The sequence below is a fragment of the Cordyceps fumosorosea genome, assembly GCF_001636725.1.
Source record: "Cordyceps fumosorosea ARSEF 2679 chromosome Unknown scaffold_14, whole genome shotgun sequence".
Taxonomy (NCBI): Eukaryota; Fungi; Ascomycota; class Sordariomycetes; order Hypocreales; family Cordycipitaceae; genus Cordyceps; species Cordyceps fumosorosea.
In genome coordinates, this window is record NW_017387314.1 from 123,899 (window position 1) to 150,018 (window position 26,120).

Here is a 26,120-nt window from a genome sequence, read left to right on the forward strand (position 1 = left end):
TCGCCCAAAAAGCCGTGAGTTGCTGCTCTGCCTTTTTTCGCGCTAAGCCGCCACAGCCAATCAGAGCAGGCCAATTCTGACCTACAAACCCGCCATCCTGTCCATCTGCGCTCATTGCCTCGCATTACCGAAAGCCTCAAAACTCCTGCCCGCCTCGAAGTCCCCCATCAGCAGTTGGATCCAGCAGGAAATCGGACACGATGTCGACTCGCAGGCCCCAGTATGTCTACCTGCCGTGCCCATTGAACCCGCGCGCCGCGCAATTGATGCGCCCACGCAGGCTCCCGACTTTCCGAGATCAAAAATTGAGAAAAAGCAACTGAACGCTGACTCGCCACCGCTCTGTGCCAGATTCAACCAGCAGGTCCTCATCGATGCGACCCCTCTCCCCGATGACGTCCCTGCCGTCAAGGAGATTGGTGCCAGCTCCGCCCCTCTTCTGTCGGCGTCCTTCTTCATCGGCGCCCGATGCCGCGACTACAACGACGACTACATGCAGTGCAAGACCGAGAACCCCGGCCGCGGCGAGTTCGACTGCATGAAGGAGGGCCGCCGCGTCACTCGCTGCGCCCAGAGCGTGTACGTTTGCGATCTACTATTGTGTTTGACATGAGCGTTGAGAGCAACGCCGACAGAGGCGAGCTCTGCTCATCTTACGGCCGGCCAACGTTTATTTCCATGCAAGACGGTGACTAATAAGATGCCAATAGTATCAAGGACATTAACACCCATTGCCTGGCTGAGTTCCGCAAGCACTGGGAGTGCCTCGACGACCGCAACCACCAGCTGTGGCAGTGCCGCCCAGCGGAGTGGAAGCTCAACAAGTGTGTTTTCGACAACTTGGTAGGTTTTACGGCCGTATCCAAAGCTACGGTACGCAGCTAACGTATTTCCATAGAAACTTGAGAAGAGGATTCCCGACCAGCCCTCCAACGTCGTTCCCGTCGAGCTCCGTCCCAAGCAGATTTTTGCCGATTTCCCCATCGGCCCCGGTGAGGGCAAGCCTTTTATTGCCGGCCAATCTAAGCAATAAGGAGCTAAAATACCACTCGTCTTTTGTTGTTGACTTGGTACGGGATGTTAAACTATGTACATTTTACTCGTTAGGTTGTCGAGATGAATCAAACTACCTTTTTCATGCATGAGCTTGAAGACTGCGTCACATTTACCTTGCCCAAAGACAATACACGATACTTGCCCTACCATTCTACACTCGCGCTGCAGCTCTCTCGATTTACTCCATCATCCCCATCTAATATAGCTATGCTAAGCTTGTCGAACTATGAAAGTATGCAGCGAACTATAGGGTAGGCTCGTGAGCAACCAATCACGCAGTAGTGCAGCTCGTGCTTGGGGTGTGAGATCTCGCAGGAGAGAAAAATTATCCACGTCATTTTATTGGTATTTTTTGTCGACCTCTCCGTGTCTCGGGTTAGATGTATAATGTCGGGCCGGCCGGCTCTGTCAGACTCGAGGTTTAAGGAGAGGATAAGGAGAGGTGGTAACATGGCACTACCTAGGAGCGAACCAGAATAGGCCGGCAAACAGCAAATAAATTCCCGACAAGGGTAATCGGATCAGACAACCCCAAGCGATCTCAAATAGTTTCGCTCGTAGGTTGCAGGAAATGATGCGGTGGCTGCTTGGCGGCGTTATCTCGCGGCTTACAACAGCAACATGCGGCTGTGGAAAACATGCCACAGAAACAATACAATTGCCACCACATCTGAGCTCTCGCGTGTTACACTCACAGATTCGGGCGAGTTACCTGGATAGAGCCCAATTATGTTTAAACGAGATAATACCCAACTCTGCTTGGGAAAGCTTGCGAGGGGCCTCGATCTCGATGTCCTTTGGCGAAACTGCACTGGAACAAGGAAAAAAAAAAGAGACAGAAGAACGGCAATCCGATGACGACGACTTAAAAACATGTGAAACGCAAAAAGTATATCCAATGCGTGATCTGGGAATCGAACCCAGGGCTCCCCGACGTTGCGGATGGCAACGGAGAATTTTACCACTAAACCAATCACGCTGATCTTATCTGATGAACGGGGAGCAACCTATGCTACCATATACGTATATTTACTTGAGCTTGATATAGCTCTTCTTGATAATACCAGGAGAAACCCACCAAATGACATGTAATGGTATGATATAGGGTAAAATTGGGTTATTTGCAAGCTGTTTGAGTGTTTGAAAGTTTGTAGATGATATGGTGCTGATTTGTAAACCTGTAGCGGCTGCACAAGGTTGAACCAAGCACACTAGAGGATTATGAAGATGTCATGCAGTTTCTAGTAATGCTACGAGATAACATGGAAGTATCAGAGGTACTATCTCAAGGTCACAATTGAATTCCATCATGGCATTGGAGCTGCGAGCCAGTGTCATGTTATGGACAACAATGAGCTCGTTGAAACATGCATCGCTTTCTTCCATGCATTTCATAAATATGCTGAATGGTTTCGCTTCAGACGCCGCTTTTCGTGCCGTAGATAATATCGAGCGCCCCTTGTTTGCTTTGTGTGAAATTTAGACATGAACAAGTATTACTACTGAAGGGAACACCGAAGCTTTGCCTAAACATCATCTTTGGCTGGCTGCCATTGTAAAGTTTGTCCTTCATTATGAGTTATCCAGCTTAGTTGTCCATCGTGTTGGAAATGAATCGGTCGAGAATGAATTAGTGGAGTACGAGCTGGCCGCAGCAGCGAACAACCGCAGCGTCTGGGTAGGCAGTTTCTGGCATGATTCTGCAGCTTTGGACTCAGAGAAGACCGGTTCATAGCGAATGTTATTTTGAGAGGGGCCAGGAATATCTATCACTTCAACGGAGCCTCGGGCAAGTCTGTCGACTTGATCTGCAGTGTACGCGAGACTCGGAGGGCGCAGATTTATTAGTTAGGGTGTAGGAACGTTGAGCTGCGAGTCATGTATGTAGTCGCTACTGGAAATTCGATGCTCTTGGGAATGTATTGGTGCACGAAAAGGTTGAAGGAGCAGTGAAAGTCTCTTTGAGAATCAAAGGACAAAAAAAAGGCGCCAAGTACCACAAAAGATACAACCCAACCGACAAAACGAACCTGGCGCCCTTCGCGCGGCAGTCGCTTATTCTCTCACGGTCCTTAATAACACAAACTTTTACGCCACATGAAATTCCATCAGCCCAAAGAGAAGCGCATGAATGTTGTTTCTCCAGCTTTTCTGCAATTGTCTGTGGTTATGTGTGGAGCTCCGTCCCTTGTTCATCTCATCTTTTCTTCGACGGACGACTTCACCATCCTGGCCCGCTTGGCAATCAAAGTATGTGTTCCCCGGTTCCATGTATATCACACGTGCGGTTATTTCTTCTCAAGAACCTTCCAGATCTGCAAAAAATAGTGCGGATTAGAAAAGGGTCATCTGTTTCAAGTCCCTTTGTCACCGGCCCAGTGTGGCTTGCCAGGGCGGATATTGGTGGTGGAAATCGCGGGTGTGCGATTTCATTTGTTAATTTATTATTGATGATATCTGAAACGCAGCGACGCCCTGCGCGCTTTATTTTTCCGCTATCCCTCTCTCTCTCCCTGTCTTTGGGACATTTTCTCTGATATTGCGCTCTGCTTCCAACCAGCTGATCTCGTGGCGCACAACCACCAACCCAGTACGTAGCGGACCAACCTTACCTTGCCTAGAAGCAGTTGCCCTGGAGGCCGTCTCACACGAGAGAGTGAATGACGTACGTTGTATCACAATTGGAAGTGGTTGCTCCAACAATGCTTTTTTTGGACTGTAGTACAATCTGTCATGCCCAACGGGGGACCTCGGCGCATTTTTAGACATTGTCGTAGTCCTCCGGCGGCACATGCAGGTGCGCATTGTGCGCTCTGCGATGGTATTGACATCAAGTCAAGCCATGGCTAGAATAGTATCCCGGCACGGGGCCTTGGCACAACATGATCTAAGTGAATCATTCCATAGGGGCTTGGCACTGGCAAGAATCCAAGACCTTACGGAGCTGAAAGACAATTTAGGCGAGATACTGTATATCATCCTTGCCGTTGAGACATGAAGAAACAGATAAGAAGGGGATCACATGTGGTTGTGTAATGTACAGTACAGCATTTTGTGCTGTTCCACGGCGATGGGCGGACCGTACTTGATGCTTGTCAACTTGTCAAGTCAATTTAGTATAAGCGCTGAATTGTTTCTCTGCACATGCAGAGGTCATTGAAAGCAGATTTGTCACTGCAACACACAAGGTGTACGTACAGTACGCAATGCAAACACAACCCTTGCGTAGCAAATAGTTATCTTCTTGATAGAGAAATGATGCGCGCCGACCAGCAATCTAGGCCTTGACATGGTCCATTTCTCGCCCACACCGTATTGATTTTGACGATTCCGGCATCTTGGGCCCGACGACGACAGGGTACTGTACAGTACGGAGTGCAGATTGATTTCAACATTCACCACAACAAGCGAGCTTGCCCCTCGCCGGCTCGCCCGGTGTGGGATTCGGTCAGGGGTGGGGTGTGCGTCCAATCTCGCGCGGGCCCCGCCCCCCCCCCCAGGCCATGAGAGCCCCCCGGGCCATGAGAGCGGTTCCTGGCTGTAATTTGCGGCCCCAGTAATATAGGTATATTGCCAAGGCATGTCACCGGGTGACACTGAAGTAGGATGGCAGTTCGACAGTACGATGCTCACTCGTACCGTACAGATGTGACTGATGAAGTTCGGGCCCTTCAACACACAGCATCGCCTCTGTATGTACAACGACTCATATGGCAGGCCAAGGTGACAGGCCCGGAGATAAATTTCGGAGTTCTGCACGAGGTAATGATTGTCGAGATTCTCATGCAAATATTACATCACAGCAATGTACGTGATACAGATGCTTGGCTCACTGACCGAGGTGTCCGGCGCCGGCGCGGCGTGATGAATAACACCAACCTAGTACAATAAATCTACCGAAACGACAAGGATATCGTAAGCGTCTGGCACTCCCATATCCGGCGCTATTAGTGAATATTTCCAGACTGCTTTGTGCTGAGCTAAGGTGGCGATGCTTTCCTTGTAGCGTAGATGTACAAGCCACCGGCGGAGATGTTCTGTTCATCGAGACACACAACAGGCTACTGGTAGGAGGTGCTTTGAGGTTGAGAGAAAATTTACCACTCTGTCTTTTTCTGTACCCAGTTGCTTCAGGGGCCAGACACGCTGTGCCTAGGGATGGCAGATTCGGTCACTGGTGCCAAGGAAGTGGAAATATGGCCATTTGAAATGGCGCTTTGGAACCCGCTTGCCAAGTCGACGTGAAATTGTGAGCCCGGCGGAAGTTGAGCAAGATGAGAACTGTCCGGGGAAAGGTGCCACCGTGTACCAGTAAAGACTCTAGAGTGACGCGTGGGTGAATTTCGTCTGTTCGAGATGGGTTGCAGTATGGAGTAATAGACGACCTCGCTGTGGTTATGTCCTGCAAGGCCAAGTTGTAGATGTTAGTACCGCGTCAATAAGAGCACGGCTTTTCGGAGCACATCTTTCACTTAAAAGTCTCAAGCTTCTGTGTACCAAGATGGCGCATTAATATGTCGCGGCCGGTTTGAGGTTGATGATTGCATAAACTCAGTAGCCGAGAACCACACGCGATCGTCTGAAAAGTCCAACCTACCTTAGCACGCGTAGCATTCCTCTTCTGCGGGCATTCCCGCGGCGGTCATGCATAATTGATGCGCTGGAATGCGGGTAGGTTGCTGGCGAGGTAACACATGATTGGTTCCTAGACGGCGATGCAGCGCGACAGCCGAGAACGAGCAAGTATTGGACCTTTCGGCGCGGCCAAACAAGCAATCTTACACAGGGAAAAGGCCGAAGTGAGCGGGGATGATGTGATAGATCCGGTGCGGGTGCCCGGGCACCAGAATACCTAGGGAACTGCTTGGTACTAAGTTCAGGAACTTGGGCCACAGTGAGAGAAGCACAATAATTGTCTGTGCAGGCTATTGATCATGAAGAGCGGGGACTTGGTGTTGCAAAGGGAGGAGGATATCCAGGTTGGCGGTAGCACGAGGATGCTGGGGAAAAAAGCAGAAAGAAGAAGGTGACGGGAGAGCGGCACGTTACTAATACAGCAATTGACACATGATCAGTCGGTCACAATCAAATAAAGGAGATGAGTTGGTTCCAGTAGCTTATGGCTGTATGAAAAGTGTGCAGATGCTCAATTTTGTACAGTGACTTGTTATAGCGCGAGATAACAAGGGGTAAATCTGGATAGATGCCTAGTCCAAGATAAGACTAACGTCGTTTCAGCATGCTCGACCCTGCTTCCCTTTTCTTACCCCTCCAAGCCTTCGATATTGGCGATGAAGGGAAGGTTGGAGGTGTCCTTGTTCTGAAAAAGGAAATAAAATATTCAACAGTCCACATTAACTGTCTGTTTGATGGTTTCTTCATTGAGCTTTTTTCTTCACCTTTACGAGCGCTGGAGGAGCTGCAAGCCTTGAACGGCAACGGGCTCATACCCCTCCTCTCACCCCCCTGCTGATAATCGGCGCGCCACAGCGGCCCTGCGGGCATCTCGCGGTGAGCATTTGCTGTGGGTTTGATACGCACGAGGAACCGCGGATTGGCATTAAAAATTATGCGGAAAAAAGGCTAAATAATGGCCGAGAACTGGTTCCCCGCTGGTTGTATTTGCACGGAGAGCAATAACTTACTAGTAGGAAATGCAGGCCGCCTCGTTTCACGCCGCGTCCGTTTGATATAAACAAAGTTTTAGTACTTAGCATTGATGGCCCAACGCCTGCACTTTCTGAAACTGTTAGTACCTGGCACCGGCTCGGTGCGTCTTTTTTTTTTTTTTACCTTCTTTTATTTTTCGACGTCGATGATGATCCTCCTAGCCCTATCGCGCTGGGATGTGCCATCCAAATGCCATTTCAAGACCACCCGACAAGCTGTTTCCACTGTCGCTCGGTCTGTATGGCATGATATTCAGCGTAATTGAGAGTTTTATCTGAGAAAAATACCCGTTATTCGCCTGGATCGTTGCGCTGTTTTCCTACCTGCAAGCTGGTCACATCTGTAAGCTACTAAGTATGTATCTGTCTTTTTATTACACGGGGTTGTGGCGCCTGGAACTGCAAGCCATGCTGATATACCCGGTAAAATCTAGGTGCAACAACAGGCAATAAAGAAGAAAAAAGAAATTCCTGGTAAATGAACTACGAATACAACAGAACATTCGACTACCTATGTAAGCATGCGACGCTACGATCTTAGACATGGCGTTCTATCTTGCTGAAGCCTGGAGCCCATGTTGAGCGGCTGCTTTACAAATAGTCGAAGGAATAAGATGATTTCTAACAAACGTACGAAGTAAGCAAATAGAATGAGAATTGTTCGACCTGGTATTGAAACTCGTATTAATGTGTTATACTACTGGGTAAGCAAGTTATGACAGCGTTGCCATGCGATTCGTAGCAGCAGTCTGAATTGCGAGCCTCTTTGTATTAGCACTCAGTGCAACCCTGCCGTTGCCGATACATCCGAGTGACCTCACGGGCCACCATGTTTGCAACCACAACCGAAGTACCTCTCGGGTTATCCACCGACAGTACTAGCGCCAGGGGTAATATCATGGGGTAGATGCACCCCTGGCGGCCGTAGCCAACCAGAGCAGTTGGCGTTGGTGCTAGAGGGATGCCCGGTGGAGCCACACCTGTCTTTGTGCCTGGCTGATGACCATTGTTTTCTGCCTGCCAGCTGCCAGTGGTTTTGATGCCAGCTGGCAGACGGGGATGACATTCACAGCCAGCTGTTGCTAGTGATAGAAATACGACGATGTAGAATATTACTGCTGGATGCATAGACAAAGCATTGACTCTACCTATCATAGATTCGGGTCGTCTCTATAGGGGGTTCACCGTGGCTTGCGCAGCTTGTACCAGTAGCCGCCGTCTGACCCCTGGGCGAATGCCAGCCAGCACATTATTGCCCAACCCAATTACGTTAAAACCAGCAGCAACCAACTTGGCAGGTGGCCGTTTCTACAGACCAGTACGGAGCAGGTAAGCAAGCATTTTCATGGCGCGGGTCTGCCAGCTACCAGAGTGCGTGCGTCCGTTTGTAAAAAGAGAGGGGTGTAGCGAGGTGGCGGCCCCCCTGCAATCTTGCTCTTCATCACACCCCACTCTAAAAGTAATTATCACACACCCCTTCTTTCTCCTCCTTCCCTTCCTTGTCTGTCTTTCCCTGCCTTGGCCCAACCAACTCCTCCAAGCTCCTCCACTTGGCCGCCACTTCAGGCCCTGGCCCGGCCTTCCTTGCCCTGTTCTCTGTTCCCTGGTCCCTGGTCCCGGCCGCCTCCTCGACCTCGTCCTCCCCATCTTTAAACTACAATCCATCTCGTGCCCACCGCTCTCCTCCTCCCGTTCCTCTTCCTACCCTCGTCTGACGCCTCTATCCATAACCCGGCCCTCGTCAACCTCGCTCCTTTTTTTGCCTCTTTTCGTGTCACCCGTCTCGACACTGTCCGCTCCTTTGAAACAGCCTTTTCTTCGTCGCTCTCTATATATCAAGCCACCGTTTTCCCTTTTTGCCTCGTCGAACCTCGTTCCGTCCTGTCTCTCCGACTTGCCAGCTCAAGCTCGACCACTTTCTTTCTTGCAACGTACGCGAACGCCGTCTCGCTACCTACTCTCCTTCATTTTCGTCTATGCCTTCATTTCTCACGCTCCTTTCATCCCTCTAGTTCCGAGTTTCTTGTCAATTGCTGCAACGGCTGGTCCTACGCAAGCTGAATTTAAAATCTCTTGGTTTCTCCCACCGTCAACAACATCAACAATTTCGACGACCAACAACCAAAGGTTAGTATCACGAACCAGTCTGGCCTCACATTTCACCATTGCAGCCCTCTCCCCTTTGTTCCGATCCCTTGAGCCGGCGCGTCTTTAGCTTCTGGTCTACATTCACCACGGCGGTGTTATGCTCTTGTTCTTCGCGCCCTGTCATGCTTCGCCCCGCTGCTAGGCGCAACCATCTACACGAGCCACACCACATCTCGGCAGCCAACCATCTTTGTTCACATGGTGAACACTAGATGACATGACATTGACAACCTACTGCGGCCGGAATTTTAACCTATTGATCGCCACCTCCACGAACGCATTTCTCCATTCCATCCTCCCCAAATCGCCGCCCCGGCAAACTGCCAGGTCTTCATGTCTCATCTGGCATTCCATACATTCCTACACTCGGCACCTCAGCAACAATCACTTATTGGAACAGGCCCGTTCATGGACAAGGCGACAACGACATTAGCCCTTGCGCTCGGCAACCAGTGCATACCGAATTCATCCCAGACGCTTCCCAGCCCCAGCAATTTCTCATATTACTTGCATCGCAACCACTTTCATTTTTGCCGCTTAACTTGTAAACTAACCAGCGAGCGCAGGTTTTCACATTCTCTACACCAACCTTGACAAAATGAAGTCTTCACTTGCTCTCCTCGCCACCGCCGGCGCCGTCGCTGCCATCTCTACCACTACCGAATGGGTTATCGAGGTTGTCACCGTCACTGTTACGGTTGACCCTACCGACTTCGTCCAGGACGCCAAGCCTACCCCGACTCCTGCCCCCGAGCCTGTCACCACCTCGTCGGTAGTTACCACATCCTCTACTCCTGCGCCTCCCCCGAACAGCGCCATTGTTACGGAGCCTGAGTCTACCACCACTACTCAGGCTCCCCCGCCTACCTCGACGCCCGAGCCCGAGCCTGAGCCGACTGTTGTTGAGACGCAGACCCCCAAGCCGCAACCCACGACTACCGCCCAGCCTCAACCAACTGCTTCGCAGGCCCCGCCGCAGCAGAGCCTGGCTCCCTCCGGCGGCTACCAGGATACCGTGGTCAAATACCACAACGCCTACCGCCAGGACCACAGCGCTCCCGCGCTCGAGTGGGACGATACTCTTGCCAGCTACGCTCAAAACACGGCCCAGAAGTGCGTGTTTGAGCATGACATGTAAGAATCCCTCGCAACAACTATTTAGCGCACATGAACATGCTGACACCCTCGTAGGAAACAGGGCACTGGCAACTATGGCCAAAACCTCGCTAGTTACGGTGCCACTGGCAACCTTGGTACCACGGAGAGTGCCGTTGGCAAGGCCATCGCTCAGCAGTGGTACCAGCAGGAAGTTGGCTACTACAACTTCTACGGCCAGGCTGACCCCCCGCCCGGTGCCGACTTCAGCAAGTTCGGCCACTTCTCCCAGCTTGTCTGGAAGGGCTCCCAGAAGGCCGGTTGCTATACACATAAGTGCCCTGCTGGCACCGTCCTCCAGTACGACTCGTTGTTTACCGTCTGCAACTACTTCCCTCCTGGTAAGACGCCTTGCACTTTGCGCTGCTGTAATCATAGACTGACCACTTGCAGGCAACTACAAGGGCGAGTACGGCACCAACGTTATGCCTTCTCTTGGCCTCAAGATCAACGTTTCTTCCTAAAAAGAATTTACAACTGGGCCAACAAGCCCCTTTTCTGGGTATCCTTTACGGGGCTGGCATTGATGAATGAGGCACGAAGGAGTTGAAGCCTCAATGTCTAACGGAACCTCGAGGCGAACTGTTTGGGCGCGCAATGCCGGGACTGGATGGGGTGTTCGCATTTGGGGCAAAATGATCTGACAATTTTTCGCTTCTACATGTACCTTATGCGACGTTGTACTTAGATCCTATCTACGTCTCAAGCTGTTTTTTTCCCTTCTCACTGCGAAGGCTGGCTTGGTCTGTTGGGAGCTTTCTGACGGCTGCTCCAGGCTTCTTTTCTTATAAGACAATTCTTGTCTGTTCCTCTTTTCATATTCTAGGATGTATGTGGCGCGACAAATTTTTTTTTTTGGCTTGGTCTGGCTTGGGAATGGAATGGGTCTTTGCGCCCTCTCTAGGGGCTCCAAAAGCTCTGCACAGCAAGATTCATGTTGGTTGGAACTCAATGACACTCTGTTGTCTGGACAACTTTGTATGAGCTGCACTTGCTCTTCTATTAGCTTAGCTAGCCTTTGAACGAATTATGGAACTTGCTATCTCGCGCTGGGGGCTTCTATGTACGTGTTGGCTCGTCGGCAAAGAAAGGCCCAACATTTAAATACAACTGATCGCTGTCAGGACTGTGCGAAAACGCAAAATGCGACAGTTTCTTAGTCTTACATTAATTTTATTCAAGAAGACGGTTTCTTAAGATGGCTTGAACTAAAGGTCTTTACCATGTTCTTTGTATTGACGACAAGGCTGGCGAAAGCTGCCACATAGTTGACCAACTCTACCAACTACAAGGAAGGATCTGCCTTGATATCTCGAGAAACAAAAATTAGAATGAAACTACAAAAAAAGAAGGCAAAAAGAATAAACATACACCAGCCAGTATTCGCGGGTCGTCACCGACCTAACTACAAATCTGCCGGTCAGTAGCTTAACTTTAGTGGAGGAGATGGAACATCTTATACACTGTAATAAGGACAATTAGCCGTAGATACCCCGCGCTCTCCACTTCTGTCCGTCTATAGGCCCCGACCGCCGTTCGGAACGGTCGGGCCTACCCAACAAGTACTCTCCTCCGCAGCCAGCTTTTCGCGACTCAAGATCAGGGCCTACATGGAGACTTGCCAGCGTCTCGGAAAAATTTGCGGTTGTTCCTGGTTTGCTACCCCGCACCCAGTAGTTAGTCCTAGTTTGGACTAGTGCATTTCATTTGCTACACCTCACATGGTAGTTTTCAGAGTTCTATGGCCTCGGTCTCGTCGGTTCGAATCCCATCCCTCGCCGTTTACTTGACTAATAGTTTTACACTTTGCAGCTGCCAGTCTGGCAATAACGAAACTCTTCTTTTTCCTTGATAACCTTCCTGGCCCCACGACGAACTCTGTTCTGCTATTTAACCACTCTACCACCGCTTGATGCCAGCCTTGTCCTGACAATTCTTCGCCGCTTGTTCCACGCAACCTGATCCTCACAGCTCGTTTCTCGCCACCAACTTTACCTCCCAGAAAAGCAGTATATCCAAAATGAAACATCTCGATAAGCCCCGAGGATTGAAGATCCGGCACTGGCGTCAGCTTTATGACGCCTGCATTTCCAACCGCGACGCACTGACAGCAGCTGTTGCGGAAAATGCCACTTTTGTCGTCCTTGACGCTGAACCGTGGGCCGAACATAATACGAAGGCTGCAGATATTGGCATGTCTATTTTACAGATGCCCGACACCCCTATTACGCTGTGCGACACTCCTAGTCCGCTGCCCGAGACGCTCAGCGAGTTTTCCGAATCCTGCCGAGTTGAATCACACCGAATTCTCTTCTCCGATATGACGAGAAGCGCAAGGCGGGAAGCGCACAGGTTTGGAATTGAGCACGAAATTCCTAGTCTCGATGCCGCGAAATTTATCACCAGCCTTATCGATACATATAGACAGAAACACAAGCTCGATTTAGTAGCCAGTAGCGAACAGATCGTATTCGTCGGGTTTGACGTGCGTTATGAGTTTCAATTACTCTCGACTATATACACGACTTTAACGAATTACTTTACATCATGGCTAGATGTTCAAGAGCTGGCGCGACTTTCAAGCAACGTCGATAAGCCTGGTTTAAGCGAGACCTTAAAAGCTTGCGGGTATGGACGGCAAGCTTTAACCGACTTACACAGCCTGAACGGCAGACACAACTCTACCACGGATACGGTTCGTGCAGCCGCGATAGTATACCACCCCTTCGCCTGGGATAGCAACCAACTACTCCAGATAGTAACGTCTAATCGAAACGCTAAACTCCTCGCGAAGAAACGTGTGGGCTTGTGCGGCGTAAGCGACCCGAGGATATGGGTTGGAGCGAGGCCGAAGCCGAAAGAGCTTTACCCGTCTACTATAAGAGTTAAGCGATCCACTAGGGAGGTCCTAGTCTCAAGGACCTTAGTCAAGATGTTTGCAAAGTATGAACCCGTTGCCATTGGGATTGCCAAGCAAAACACAAACCGATACGGATGGGTCTGCCTACCCAGTCTCAGCGCCCTTAATCATTTTCTCGAATCTGTGAATGGTTCCGTGCACCCAGAAGGCGGCACTTGGATCGCCGTGTCGGACTACAATCCTCAGATCATTCCCGCAAAAGATAGGCGCGAGCTCAAAGATCGGCTGCATGCAAAAGCTGATGAGAAGCGTGAACAACGCCGACTGAAGCGGCTGGCCAGCGAGACTACTCCATTTTTGAGCCCGTAGCTCATCCTTGGCAGTAAACTCTGTCGTGATGGCGTACCACGGGGAGGTAAATCTGCACCGGCGTCAGCGCCAGTGCTCAAGAAGCCTTCTAGACACATGCACACACACACACGAACACGAACAACCCTCTAGCAAAAGAACTGTATCCAACCTTCATCCATGTGCCTACGTGCTTAGTTGTCTACGCAGCTGTATAGAAGGTTTCTTGGTGCGTTATTCGTGTGTGCGTTTGTATGTGCGTGTGTATGTGTGTGTGTGTCTGTGAAGGAGGGAGCTAGAAGTATAGGAGGGGGTGCAGAGACCAAACGCAAAAAAACTTTTTTTGTAGCTAGCCGGCTATCTGACTACTTTGATAACCAGACAATTGATAGTTATTAAAGTTTTTCATGTCATGCTAGGAAACGGGCTTCCATCAGGACAAGCCCACCCTCTTATGTAGACAATGAATTAACATGTCCGCTACATCCACCATTAAATTAACTACTTAACGCTGTAGCAGTTTATATCTTATATTTATTTCTACATTGATTATTCCTTTTACTTATAGCTAGGTGTGGACTTCACGGAGTAGAGGGTTATAATAGCCAGCTCAGAGCGACGTCGGCTTCTAAAATTAACGGTCTAGATGCCACTGAAAATGGAGGCACACAACACTGAAAAACCAGCAATGGTTGCCCAATTTCGAGAGCCATTAGACTGTGGGAAAGATCTTAACTGGACGCGGTGTTCTCTACTGCCTATGGCCGTATGCATCAGACTAGGGGGACAAATCACATTATCTGGAGTAAGTTGTCGGTCTATGAAAGATACTTGTTCTCGGCGGCGAGGAAAAAAGCGCGGTAGTTCAGAGGCAGTTCAGGAACTGCGGGCGATGAGGAGCAGAGGACAAGGCCTGGGATAGGTCGGGGCAAGGCTACACAAGGAGAGACACTTGACGGCCATGCTATATTCGCTTGCATTGAATGACGTAGAGCTCTCCGTTGGCCCTGGAAATGGCTGATCTAAGAGCCATGGGCCGCGTCCTCGAGACTTAGAGTGGCGGATAACGGCTCGTTGGCAAGATGTAAGCGAGAAGAGACGAGCAGCTTAGAGTTGGAAAGCAAGTGACTACAGAGAATGACCGCGTCCGGATAGGGGTATCCCCTAATTACTGAGCATATCAATGCTGGAGATACCGCTCAATATTGTGCCTGGAGAGGACAGGATGATGGGCGAGAGAGGGACGATAACACGGGCTGGGCGGGTTGCCGTCGTCTGATTTGAAGTACCCCACATCCAGCTTCCACAGGAATTGAGCAGGAGTCTGGAAACACACAGAAGTATTCTAGCTATAAGAATAGAAGACCTTCAAGGAGATGCTGAGCCTCGCCTGTGGTCACACCGCTAGTATATACTTGGATGGCAGAGTTCGGCTTCTGTGTCGGGCAACGGCTGTATACTCTGGGGACTTGATCTTGAATATTTAGTATGTACGTTGAAACTCATAAAGAGATGCAGCCGAAATGCATCGATTAATATTTGGGTCTGCTACGTATGGTGCTTAGCTGTTGCGATCCCAATCAACTCCTTGGGGCCTCGCAGCCGCAATGATGGACGACTTTACGGGGAGAAGAGTTTTTTTGGGACTTTTGAGATATGAGTAACAAGAAAGGCGATCCTTATCAGTTCCCATGACCACATACACTTTGGAAAGCTCATTATACATACATATATAATATGATATATTGAAGCTGCTGTCACGGGAGCGGTGCTCGTTCGTATCATCTCCGGGACACGGGAACTCCGAAGCATCATAAGCTAGAAGCTCAACGCTCCTAAAAAGACTGCAACAAAGCAAGAAGAAATCTTTTATGTGCCTGTCCTACTTTAGTATGGCTATCAGTCTATCTTCTCATCTTACTGTTTCGGTCTTGGCTGCAGGAGCGAAGTGTCTTCGTGTAGAGAGGAGCGAGCCCTGGGCGGGAACTCGAGCTTCATGCGCCCTTGCCAAGGCAAGTTTTGGCCAAATCTCTGGCAACAATCGGTACGTAATCTACGGTCAAAAAGAGAGCAAGTGGCACTCCGCCACGGGAAAAGTAACGTGCGGACGCAGTTTGGAAGAGTAGGCGGTGCCGCGACGGTAGAGGCCGCCAGCATCAACCCTTCAATATTATTCATGACGTTGTAATATGCATGCAAACAAAGACAGGAAAATTAATCTGAAAAACATGAATATCTATTTTTAGGGTTTACTCTTTATAGTCGAAACCATTGTAAGCCTACAAGGGAAAATGCCACCCCTCGACGCGCTGGCCCTGCTCCGGTCTTCCAGCATATGCTTGCACTGTCTCGCCGCATCTGAAATGCTAATCAGGTGACAGACATCCCAGCAATAAGCAAGAACAATAAGCAGTCCTATAAATACATTCAGTTGGCAAGAGGAAAAGATGAGCCTCAACATGCCCCCACATCGTCGACGTGTTTCAACCCCGCGATTGTGCGATGGGCGGGATATAAAAAGCAGCGAACCAACCACACGCATCTCAGACAAGAACGTGATGGCATGAGGAACCATATGCTAAAAATGGCCGGCATGAATGATCACCACGTGCTAAAAAAAAAGGAACGCATAAAACAGGTGTCCATGTAGTAACAGAGGTGGTGGAGGCGAGCGCTTTCTGAAACGCATGATGCAGAAATGCGATGGCTGCGGTATCGACAATGGGAGATCCATGCACCAAAGAAATCCGATCACGCATTGATTCATGGGAATCATCTACGGGAATGGACTTCGTCTATGCGTGCAGTTTCCGTTGGCGACGACGACGACGCAGATCTATCAATGGTGGCGTTCTACTTACAGTGCTGGTTATCACGATTCTGCCCCAGACTATGCCTTCTTACTAAACAAGCTCCATGCATGGACTTTTTGGAGCGCTAATAACCCCTCCTCACCAAAATGTGTACGTAGGCAGATTGTGGCTGAGGAGGCGCGCGTGTGTCGCCGCTGACTGGGGGATGCGAGCTACGGGATTTGCAATGTCCAATGCCGATTGTTGAGGAGGCTGCTTCTATGAAGAGGCCGATCTGCATGGCATGTCACGCGATGGCCATGCCCTCTTGTGAGGATCATGCGTATCGGAGGAGATCAATAATACTTCAATACAATGGAAAATCCATCGTCTGGCCTTATCCCACTCAGGCAGCTCGGGTGCACTCGGCGACAGGGACAGGGACGTTGTGTGCAATGGCTCAGAGACGGTCGCTCCACCACCACCATGCTTTGCATAACTTAGGGCTGATATCCAACTTGGTTTGCATCGCGACGGAGAATCGGGTTAGTTAATGGTCAGTTGAGAAATAGAGGACGGTGTTTGTTAGCCTTGCTGGCAGCATCGATTGCTCGCTCGCTTGAGCCATGTGTTTTGGTGGCGTCTTCTCCCCTATCCAGCCTTTCCACGCGACGGGACAGACTGGCTAGGGTGCTGACAGTCTGGGAAGACTAGGCGAATCATGGCGCTGCGAAGAGAGGACCGTGCCAGCCTAACGCATGGCACCTGTGTGTGCGTCGTTTATTCTGAGCCTCACATGGCCTAGTTGTAGACGCTGGAAGGGCATGGCAAAAGCTGGAGTAAAAGCTGAAGGATTCAAGGCTCACTGATGATAAATACGCGCGGGGCGCTGGCAGCCTCGTTTCACGATGATAAAAGAAGTCGTGACACTCTCACATATGGTTACCTGAGAGTTGCGATTCAATGAACGATGGGCCGTCGAGTTTCATGAGAACATGCTTGAGGCCGTCGTCGGCGCATGCCCGCTCAACCGTCAGGTTGCTCAACATGACAGCTGTCAGCTCTATGGAGCTTTTGCCAAGCCAGCCAAATGTACAGGAAGTCTCAATACGAAAACTATGCTTAAGCATTACGCAGTATAGACGTAAATGTGTGAACTTACGCTTCGTAATAAGCTCAACTCGCATGAGGAACCGACGAATTCGGAGCCTTCCTGATGTGTATCGTAGCCTCGGGTCAGCATCTTGTTTGAACCTACAACGGGATCCACACGTGGACGGGGAAGCATAGCGGCGGCAGGCAAGAAACTGAAGTCAGCTTTGAGCATCGCCCTGATCGCGAAAGAGGAAGCGTGGTCGAGTATGATACACGGGATGTGGGAACGCTGTATTTTGCATCAACGAATCCCATGAAGCCTGTCCAACATCCGCCAAGCGAAAATGAGTAACCCTGATCGGCGAATGGACAAGCTTGGCCCATTCGCGAAGGAGCAGAAGAGAGACCAAAGAAAACTCGCCAGGCCGACAAGGATGTGGTCACGCCCAGTTGCTGTTGACGGGCATCGAATGCGATAGCTGCACCCTGTCAAGCATCGTCGGCCACATTCCGGAGCCTAGCTGACATAGAGAGGGGTTAAAAGATAAATGCAAAGTGTTTCAGCCGAGGATCATACAGGTGCATGGAACCTTGCCGGATTGAACAAAGATACATCGCTGCGCCAACGAAGCATGGAATCGGTTTAGATCATGTTGGTGTTGCTTTGTACAATCACTTCCCATAGTTGGTATGAGCTGAATGAGCAAGTACAAATTGCGCAGGCGAAAAGCCGGCGAGTTCGAGGAGTTTGCTCCATGGCAAGGCGTGTGAGTCTGAGGATAGATGAGCAGCGATTGAGAGCTTGGAGAAGTCGCGGAGCCTGCTTGTTTCGCACGGAGCCTTTCATCGTGGTTCGGCAGAAAGTCTTCATTCAGCCGCAGCATGAGGCTATAGAGCTGAGAATTACTATGAGACTAGTTCGGTGGTCCATAGGTCAGGCAGAACGCCACAACTTCAAATACGGCCGGCAAGATTGGCCCCGGCTTATTCTCCATGCCACGAGCCTTGTGCAGTCTCGCCTGACGGTGGTGAGAAGAATTTGAAATTGAGCCCGAATAGCTTCAATGAAATCTCACGAATGGCTTGAGATATCCATTTGCAAAAAGAAAATAAATGCCATTTCCGTTAGCATTCTCACAAGGCTACTCTTGGATTATGTTGTGGGGAGAGTAAGCAGAGAGAAAACTTAGCAACGTCCAAGAAGGCTGCTAAACCGGTCGGAGTTTCTTATCCTCCAGTAGGACAGTCGATCCATCGATGTTGAGAAAAGAACTCATGCTTTCGTATACTTAGATGGGTTAGAGCCCAGATGCGTCGTTGAGAGCGTTGATGAGTCTGGTGAAGGCGGGCCATGCTAGTTTGGCGGCAAGGGGCGTGTAGCTTGTGCTAGAGCGACTGAACGGCCCAGGCGATGCGCTACAGGACGTTGAGCATATTGGGCCGGAGCTACGACAAAGAAGGCGCCCAAGACGGTTTATGATAGCTGGGCGTCTCCGGAATTGTGAGCGGAGGTTTCGGCGCCTGGCGCTGATGCGAGAGGGGTGATCTAGGCGGGATATTACGGTGAGATGTCGGGGAATAAAAAATTGGAGGTGTAACGAGGAGTGTATCGAGAAAGAGATGCAGAGAAAGAGAGTAATAGAAGGGGCTATCGTGGACCCAAACTGTCATGGTTGACGCTGTGTGCTCACCAAACGGAGTTGGAAGGGTAAGCTCGAATGCGGAGGGACGGCGATCGGGAGCGGCAGGAAAGAGTACCTAGAGAAGAGCAGACAAGGGCAGCGTAATCAGCGGCGGAAGCTGATTAAACTGGCATGGTGATGTTGATGGGCGAGAAGTGCCAGGGTAGACGCCAGATGATGAGCGAAGAGCGGCGGAGAATGGCGGTGATGAGATGATGAGGCTGATGGTTGGACCCTTGAACGGTCGGGATCGGCGACGAGAGCTGGCCTCTGTTGCCAATTTGGGGCTTGTTTGTGCGACGGGATCTGTCGATGGACTGGCATTTGCTGGGCAATGTGACATTGGGGATGGAGGTCGGCGGTCCCAAACCCGAATCTCAGGCGGGAAGCACGCACCAATGTGGCTCAGATGGGGAAACGGCTGACGACTGGGCATCCATGCTGCTGACGGACGTGACGAATGGCAATAGTCTTGTTGGTTTGCTTTGCTTCTTGACCTTGCTCGGTGAAGGGGTCTGGCAACGCGGCTACACTAAGAAGGACGGGCATCTAAGGTCGTAGACGTCTGCGCGATCGAGGGTGGGTAGAGTAGTGTGAACCCCGTGTCGATGCGTTCGTATGTAGAGGGCAGTTAGAGGGCATCTTATCTTGCTGGTGATGATGGTGGCTGTTGCGTGGAACCAAAATGACCGGACCGATAGAGCGGACAGATGAGGTGAGGGTCGAGGGGGGTGTGTATCGAGGAGGTTGACAATGGGCTTCGCAAGGTGGTTGCTGAAGAGGAGAACGGAGGAGACGTGCGGAGACGGAAAGATACACATGCACGACGATACTGATGAGGATGGTGACGATGAGGATGATGATAATGATGATGATGATGATGATGTTGGTGATGACGGCGTTTGTAGAGGAAGTGTTGTGTTGGAAAGAAGGAACAGATCTTGCAGTGCTGAAGGTCTTACATGGAGACTGGATGGCGGCAGTGGTTTTAGCGCATCTCCACCAGCCCTACAGGTACCAGGTAAAGGTACAGGGGAGACGAAATGGACTGAGTCAAGCGGAACCCAGCGCTGAAGGGCCTGAAGAATGATGCGCTATAGGGGCTTCGGGGAGAATTACAGGCCTGTAAGGCTAAGGCTACGCAATATGCATAGGAACCAACGGGGCGAGTGAACAACGCGACGTTGCATCTACCCTGGCCTATTCGGAATCAAGTAAACGAAGTTCTCCAGTTATTCTGATTTGGCAATGTAGCATCCGGCCGAATTTTGCCAGAAAATTTCAATTTTTTTCCGTCTTGTAAACAATGGATCTGGGCTCCCGATCTTGCTACTCGATTACCACCATCTAACAATGCATCTACAGTATGTACGCGCACCCCCTCCCTCATCATGGTAGACGTAACCAACAGACCTATGTACTTGGGGCCAGGTACTATGTCTGTACTGTATGTAGAATTTCATGGTAATCGAGACTGAACCGCAACCCCGGTGAGATCTGTGCCATTTTCACTCGTCTGTCTTTTTCTTCACCTCTATTTCCCCGTCATCTTTCCCAGCAACTTACAAGGGTTAGGAGTCTCACTCACCTGCTTACACGCAGCGGGCAAATCTCTCGGCCGACAAGTTGCCTGTTTTGGTCAACAGTTCTGCAACAAGGCCCTCTAAGCGTAGATCCAAAGCCCTACCTACTTTGTTCTTATTGATATTTTTTCCCCATCATCTTCGTTCGTCTCGTAGAGCCACACCCTATTCAGCAAATTTCTTCTCGCAAATGCCGCCGCATCGCATTGGCCCCGGACCTCTCCCGCCCCTGCTCGTCAATGTCCCTGGTTCCCTGCATCGATCATCAACCCACACTGGCTCACTGCTCGTTCCTTCGGCTCGACCAGCCGAACTGACGACGACGGACTTGATGCGCTAGTTTTGCTCGCTTCGACCGCTCGCTCGTATTAGGGAAATTCAAGGGGAGAAAAGCAAAACACGTCGACTGTGGGAACTTTGGACCAAGTTGACTAACAGCCTCGGTAATGAGGCGTCATAAAAACCGGATCTCGATGGCGCGAGACCCGAACAGCCAAATTCAGGCCGCGTCGACAGGCGAACGAACAGCCATGTCTCTACGGAGCAACAAGGAGTTGGAAAAGAGAAATTATTCAACATAAACATACAGCTAGCTCCGGATTTCGCACATGCCGTGACACTTGATCGGCCGCTGTTGTCTCGGTGTAATTGCTTCGCCTCCATCGAGTTAGAGTTGCCGCCTGACGCACCATCTCTACCGGCCTCTAGGCTCACCGGGGAAAGCCAAGTTAGCGATCCCTTGATTTCTTACTGCTGCCTAGAATCTGTTGCTCTAGTATCGCCGCGATCTTAGTGATGCTCACCGGCCATCTCACTCACCCTCACCGTCAGCGGCACCGGCTCCAGTTTCGCTGCACCAGGGGTCGACGGCTCTTCTGGCAGTCTGGGCTCACATAGACACATTGATCTTTGCTAGAACCTCATCATTACCTACTAATACGACGGCAAACTTGTTGACCTAGCGTTATTCACGCAAAGCACCCTCCTCATCGGCACAAGTGCGACAAAACCTCCTAGTAATATCTCACCCCGGTGAGCAAACCCCGATCGCTCAGCGATTACCTCGTCACCTTATTACGCACTCGACCTTCCGATATTGGCCGAGACTAGGATCTCGGGAGGTAATCAGAGAAGCTTCCTTTCCCGTCGAAGGACGATGGAGGGTGGACCGATGGAGGCATGGGCCGGCTCGGCTCAAGGTAATGTACTGGTAATCTACCCAGACCTGCGAAGCAAATTCCGCTCCGAGCCAGATGGACGCCACCAAGTCGAAAGGTCCAGACCATACGTAGGCAGAGGACTGGATGGAGAGACCAGATTAAGTTCTTGAAAACTCTTAAAAAATACAATCATCCTCGTCACCGCCAAATGGCTGTGGAAGACTGCAGAGACACGTGCCGTCATCTGTATATGCCACGACGTTGTGCTGCGGGTTGCTCACCGTGCAGCATGCGGCATGTACGAAATCTGGGCCATTGCAGGAATCCATAGGAAACCCGCCGTAGCCAAGACTTGCTACGAAACAAAAATCCTGAGACCAAACCATGCAGCTGAAAACCATGGTTGGACAAACTCGGGAGAGGGGGGTTGTGCCACTCCCTCAATGCATTAACCGGCTTACACCTCACATGCATCCCCCGAAATTGGGCAACTCGCCAAGAGAAGCGGACTTTCGATTTTCTGCCTTGTCGCCATGCATTCGGGTATATTTTCCGTCGATTCCATCACGCGGCGCAAGCGGCAGGCGGCAATCGACAACGGGGGGCGGGGGCGCCGCCGCCGTGAGCAGACACGGCTTGATGATGAGCACTAAAACGGATGGCAAGCAAGCCTTCGAGACTCGGTCGCCCGGTAGTAGCCGTGAGATTAAGACCAAAAGGGGCGCGATTTCGGACACGGGTCACAAAAAAGCAAGCCGACGTATACGGATACATGAAGTTGCTTGTGATGCAGGGGCTCAATGTACAGATTTAGCCCCCATAGAGAAACCGGGGGCGTGTTATCCGTCTGCATGATGTGTGGACTTCAGCCTCGTAAACCGGGCAAAGCAAGGTGAAAGGAAAACGTTGTTTGGGAGAGAGACACATGCGGGCGTTTTCGTAGATGGATGCAAGAAACGAGAATCGTAGCAATACAATTAATTAAAAAAAAAAAAAAAGAGTGAAAGAGAGGGAATCAATCCTACGTGCAGTGCATCGTCCAACGGTCCAGTAAAATCACGAGATAGATTACCCGCAGCTTGGCGGGCGGGAAGAAGAATGGCGCAGATTATTCCCAACAACGGGCCCAAAAGAGGGAGAAGAGAAGAGGAGAGGCATGTCCGGGGGCTTGCATCTGCATGCACAGCCCGCTTCTTGAGAGGGGAGACAGGGGGGAAGGGCATGTGGTATCTTGTCGACAAAATCGCGTGGTTTGAGCTTCCTCGACATATGAAAGGGCCCATGGCCTTGTCGCGGGGGGAAGGCGGGGAGAGGCCGGGAACTGAGGAGATTGGCCATCCCGCTTGTCTCTCCAAAAGAGGCAAGGATTAGATCCGTATCGCAGCCTCGGGCCCGCAGCAAGTTGTCAGAATAATAAGGACAGGCAAACCACAGACAAGCCGCTGGCTGGGGGGGAGGGCTTTGTTTTGCAGCTTCCCAGCTGGGAGGAGCTGAAAAGGCGAGCTGCATCTGGATGTGCGGGCCAGCAGCCACTCAAATCAACGGGAGCATGGGGGAGAGAGGAGCGGCTGAAGAGTAGTTAGTTGGTTGGGGGGTTATGCAATAAAGGCCCGGGTCATTTCCTCCATTGTATGTTCTCAGTCGAGGAGTGATATTGGTGAGTATGAACAGGTTGCAAGTTTGCTGCACAAGCAACTGCGTACAGAGGGTTCAAGCTTCAGTAGGAACCACCAAGAAGGACCGCCGGACATGCGGTAGTAGATTCTGGCCCGTCGCTGGGGCTGATCGAGGGTTACATTGGCCAAGGAGCCTAGAAGACGCCACCCCCCGAGGTGGTGGTGTCGAACCAGGCCCTATTTGTACACTGTTTTACAAGGCTCGTTATGCCTTGTAATGACGGCCCTGTCATTGCTTGGACACTGGCAGCAGTCAGGGTTGGAACCAACCTGAGTTGAGCAGTATCTCCGTCAACCTTACTGGCCCTGTGACGCTACCAACGGTGAAGCCAGCGGACACCCCCCAAGGGATGGACGGACGGCCCTAACCTAATTCTTTCCTCGTTCGTAAATTCGTAATGCTCGTACGGTCAATAAGCTGGCAGTGCAGCGGAATTTTTCCGGCTTGGAAACAGGCAGGCGCGCGTCAGAGGACATGGCTGAACAGTGTCGGACAGTAATCGTACACACAGGTGGAAGTTTTGTTCCTTTGAAAAGAACCGCGGGCATTTACCAGCTTCCAACTCGTGGCTGCTTCGGGGCCGAAGCCTCCTCCGAATGAATGCCACCCACGGAGCCGGACATCTCGCAGTGTTGTGGCGTTCATCGCTGCCGTGTCACCCTCGGAGTTGCGGACATGATTTTAACAAAGGATGACGGATGCACATTCGAGCGCAGTATAAGTATATTCCGTAGAAATCAGGGCAGGTAGGTTATAACTAGACGCAGTTTGAGTCAGTGCCAAGACAAGGGGACATGATGCGTGTCATGCTTTCTCTGCTTCAGTGACCACCAGATTACCTACGTATGCGTACATGGCCACTGACCACTAACGTTAACCAGCCGGTGCCCTGCTTCACTCCAGGGGCCTTGCCTTTTTTTTTTTTTTTTTTTTTTTTTTTTGTTGGGCCGCGTTCTCAGCTCCGAGGTGCCTGTGACGCGGCCCTATTTGTCGGCCGAACTCTATCAACGGTTGAGTCAGCAAGGTCGTTCCTTTGTGTAATTGCTTGCTCAAAAAGACTGTGACAATCTAGCAGTCCATTTACCCGCATACCCTCATACCCGCTGACCAGGGTGTCGGAAGTGCGAGCAATTGGTCAGGCAGAGGTTTTTGTCGTCCGACCCGCCCTCTGTCGCTTGTCCGTAGGCCCTGTCACAGTCTGGCAGTAATTACTGGCATGCTTCTAGGAGATGACGGCCAACCGTAACTGGTTGTGCACTACTTGGACTTCGCCTCTAGGCCTGCCTGACGCGGCAAAAGTCAGGCTAGTAGGGGGCCCTACGGATAGGTCCTCCGAAACAGTAAGCACTGATAGGATGATTGGAAAAGTATAGGCCGGTGATGGGTAAAAAGAAGTGGTCAGGATGTCACTGTAAAGTTGGGGAGGGCCATCTCATTCTAAAAAAGTAATAGCAAAGAGAATAATAAGCCACCATGCAAGATAATCATCATACATGCTCGCTTCTCCGAGACGGTGCGGAGAAGGCAAACAGTATGGATATGCGCTGGAGGTATTTAGGGAGGTAACTAGTACTACACTTACTTGCGGTCAGAAGCTGCAGACAAATTGATTGCACTTTGCCGGCTCGGGGGCTGATTTGAAAGCCCAATCTGGCAAATCCATCTCCCGTCAAGTACCACTGACGACCGTCTTGCCTGATAGTTAGTTCCAAAATTTGGATTCCTCAGCCGTGACCAAGCAAGACAAAGCCGAAACGCCGTGATGATTAGAAGCAAGGCCCCGTCGACAACCAACGACAAGGCCGTAAAACCGAAGTTAACTAGTCTCAGGGTCTCAGCCCGGCCGTCCGGAGTTTTCGGATCCAGAGACACCCAATAACAACTTCAACCGAGAGGACCAGGAGGCTTCAAGACCAACGCTAATAAGAAGCGGCGTAGCCTGCCCAAGTAGTAGAGAAAGGGAAGCTGGAAAGAGGGCTGGCTGAACTCGTTTCAGGGCTCGTGTGGCCTCTAACTAGTTAGTGGTACGACAAGCAGGTCAACTGCCCTTCAATCTCACACATCTCCTTCAATTCAGATCTGGCATTGACCTTTACTAATAGCAAGTTGTGGGATCATGCGGAGACATCTTTGTCTGACCTGCCCGATGTCCTGGCAACTTTGCTGGTAAACCTTGCGATGAGCGAACAGCCCGCCTCAGCACGCGCGCCCAGCCCATCGTTCCACAACTCGCCGTCTTATATTGCTTGGCGCAAACTCGCCTAACAATAATCAGCAGATGAGGGACGGCCGACTCGGGGGCGTCGAAATGGTCCCATGGCTTCGAGTTGAATCGTTTGCGTTCGTGATGAAGATGAAAGTTTCGGAAGCGGGAGATTTTCTTGTCTTGGCCGTGAATAATTCGTAGTGAAGAGGAAAGAAAAACTCGTCTGGAGTCTGGAGTCTTTCCGAATCTATCCATAGTAACACGCCACCAGGGAATGACTGACACCCGCTCCGGAAGTCGCCTTTTTTGCCGTGTCAGACTTGCACCAGAGTATCCGTATATCAAACGAAAAGGAAAGACGATGGCTGGCTGAATCTCCGAGGCCCTTTTTTCCTCTCAACATCGGTTTCGGAGATCGAGGCCGGATATTGTTCGTGTCTTGCACCCCCCCCATCTGTGCTTCGTCTGCCTTGCCTCCCTGCTGCAACTTTGCTGCATACTTTTGCTCCTGGTGATGCTATTGCAGCAAGAGGTATACCCTGTAGCACATCATCCCTTCCTTGCTTGCCATCTTGCTCTCCTTCATCGCTCGCACTTTCCATCAAGCCAGACGCCATCATTACTTGTCTCGTCCGAGTTTGCGGGGAGTTGACAAGACTAAGTTGTAAATCTCACCACTCTACGAGACA

At 50.8% G+C, this 26,120-nt stretch overlaps 3 protein-coding genes across 3 annotated transcripts; all 3 read left to right on the top strand.

Moving 5' to 3' along the window:
* Positions 1 to 200: 200 nt before the first annotated feature.
* ISF_05696 (NADH:ubiquinone oxidoreductase 20.8kD subunit) lies at positions 201 to 1,033 on the top strand (the record flags this gene model as incomplete). The annotated part of the gene is made up of 4 exons (XM_018849301.1): positions 201 to 220; positions 352 to 579; positions 711 to 843; positions 899 to 1,033. The coding sequence occupies 4 exons, from the start codon at positions 201 to 203 to the stop codon at positions 1,031 to 1,033; spliced, it is 516 nt and encodes a 171-aa protein (XP_018703328.1).
* Positions 1,034 to 9,471: 8,438 nt separating this feature from the next.
* ISF_05697 (Allergen V5/Tpx-1-related protein) lies at positions 9,472 to 10,492 on the top strand (the record flags this gene model as incomplete). Its single annotated transcript, XM_018849302.1, has 3 exons — positions 9,472 to 10,007; positions 10,065 to 10,369; positions 10,422 to 10,492. The coding sequence occupies 3 exons, from the start codon at positions 9,472 to 9,474 to the stop codon at positions 10,490 to 10,492; spliced, it is 912 nt and encodes a 303-aa protein (XP_018703329.1).
* A 2,468-nt stretch (positions 10,493 to 12,960) lies between these two features.
* On the top strand, positions 12,961 to 13,257 carry ISF_05698 (hypothetical protein; the record flags this gene model as incomplete). Its single annotated transcript, XM_018849303.1, has 2 exons — positions 12,961 to 12,971; positions 13,047 to 13,257. 2 exons carry the CDS (start codon positions 12,961 to 12,963, stop codon positions 13,255 to 13,257), a joined length of 222 nt encoding a protein of 73 aa, XP_018703330.1.
* Between the last annotated feature and the right edge of the window lie 12,863 nt (positions 13,258 to 26,120).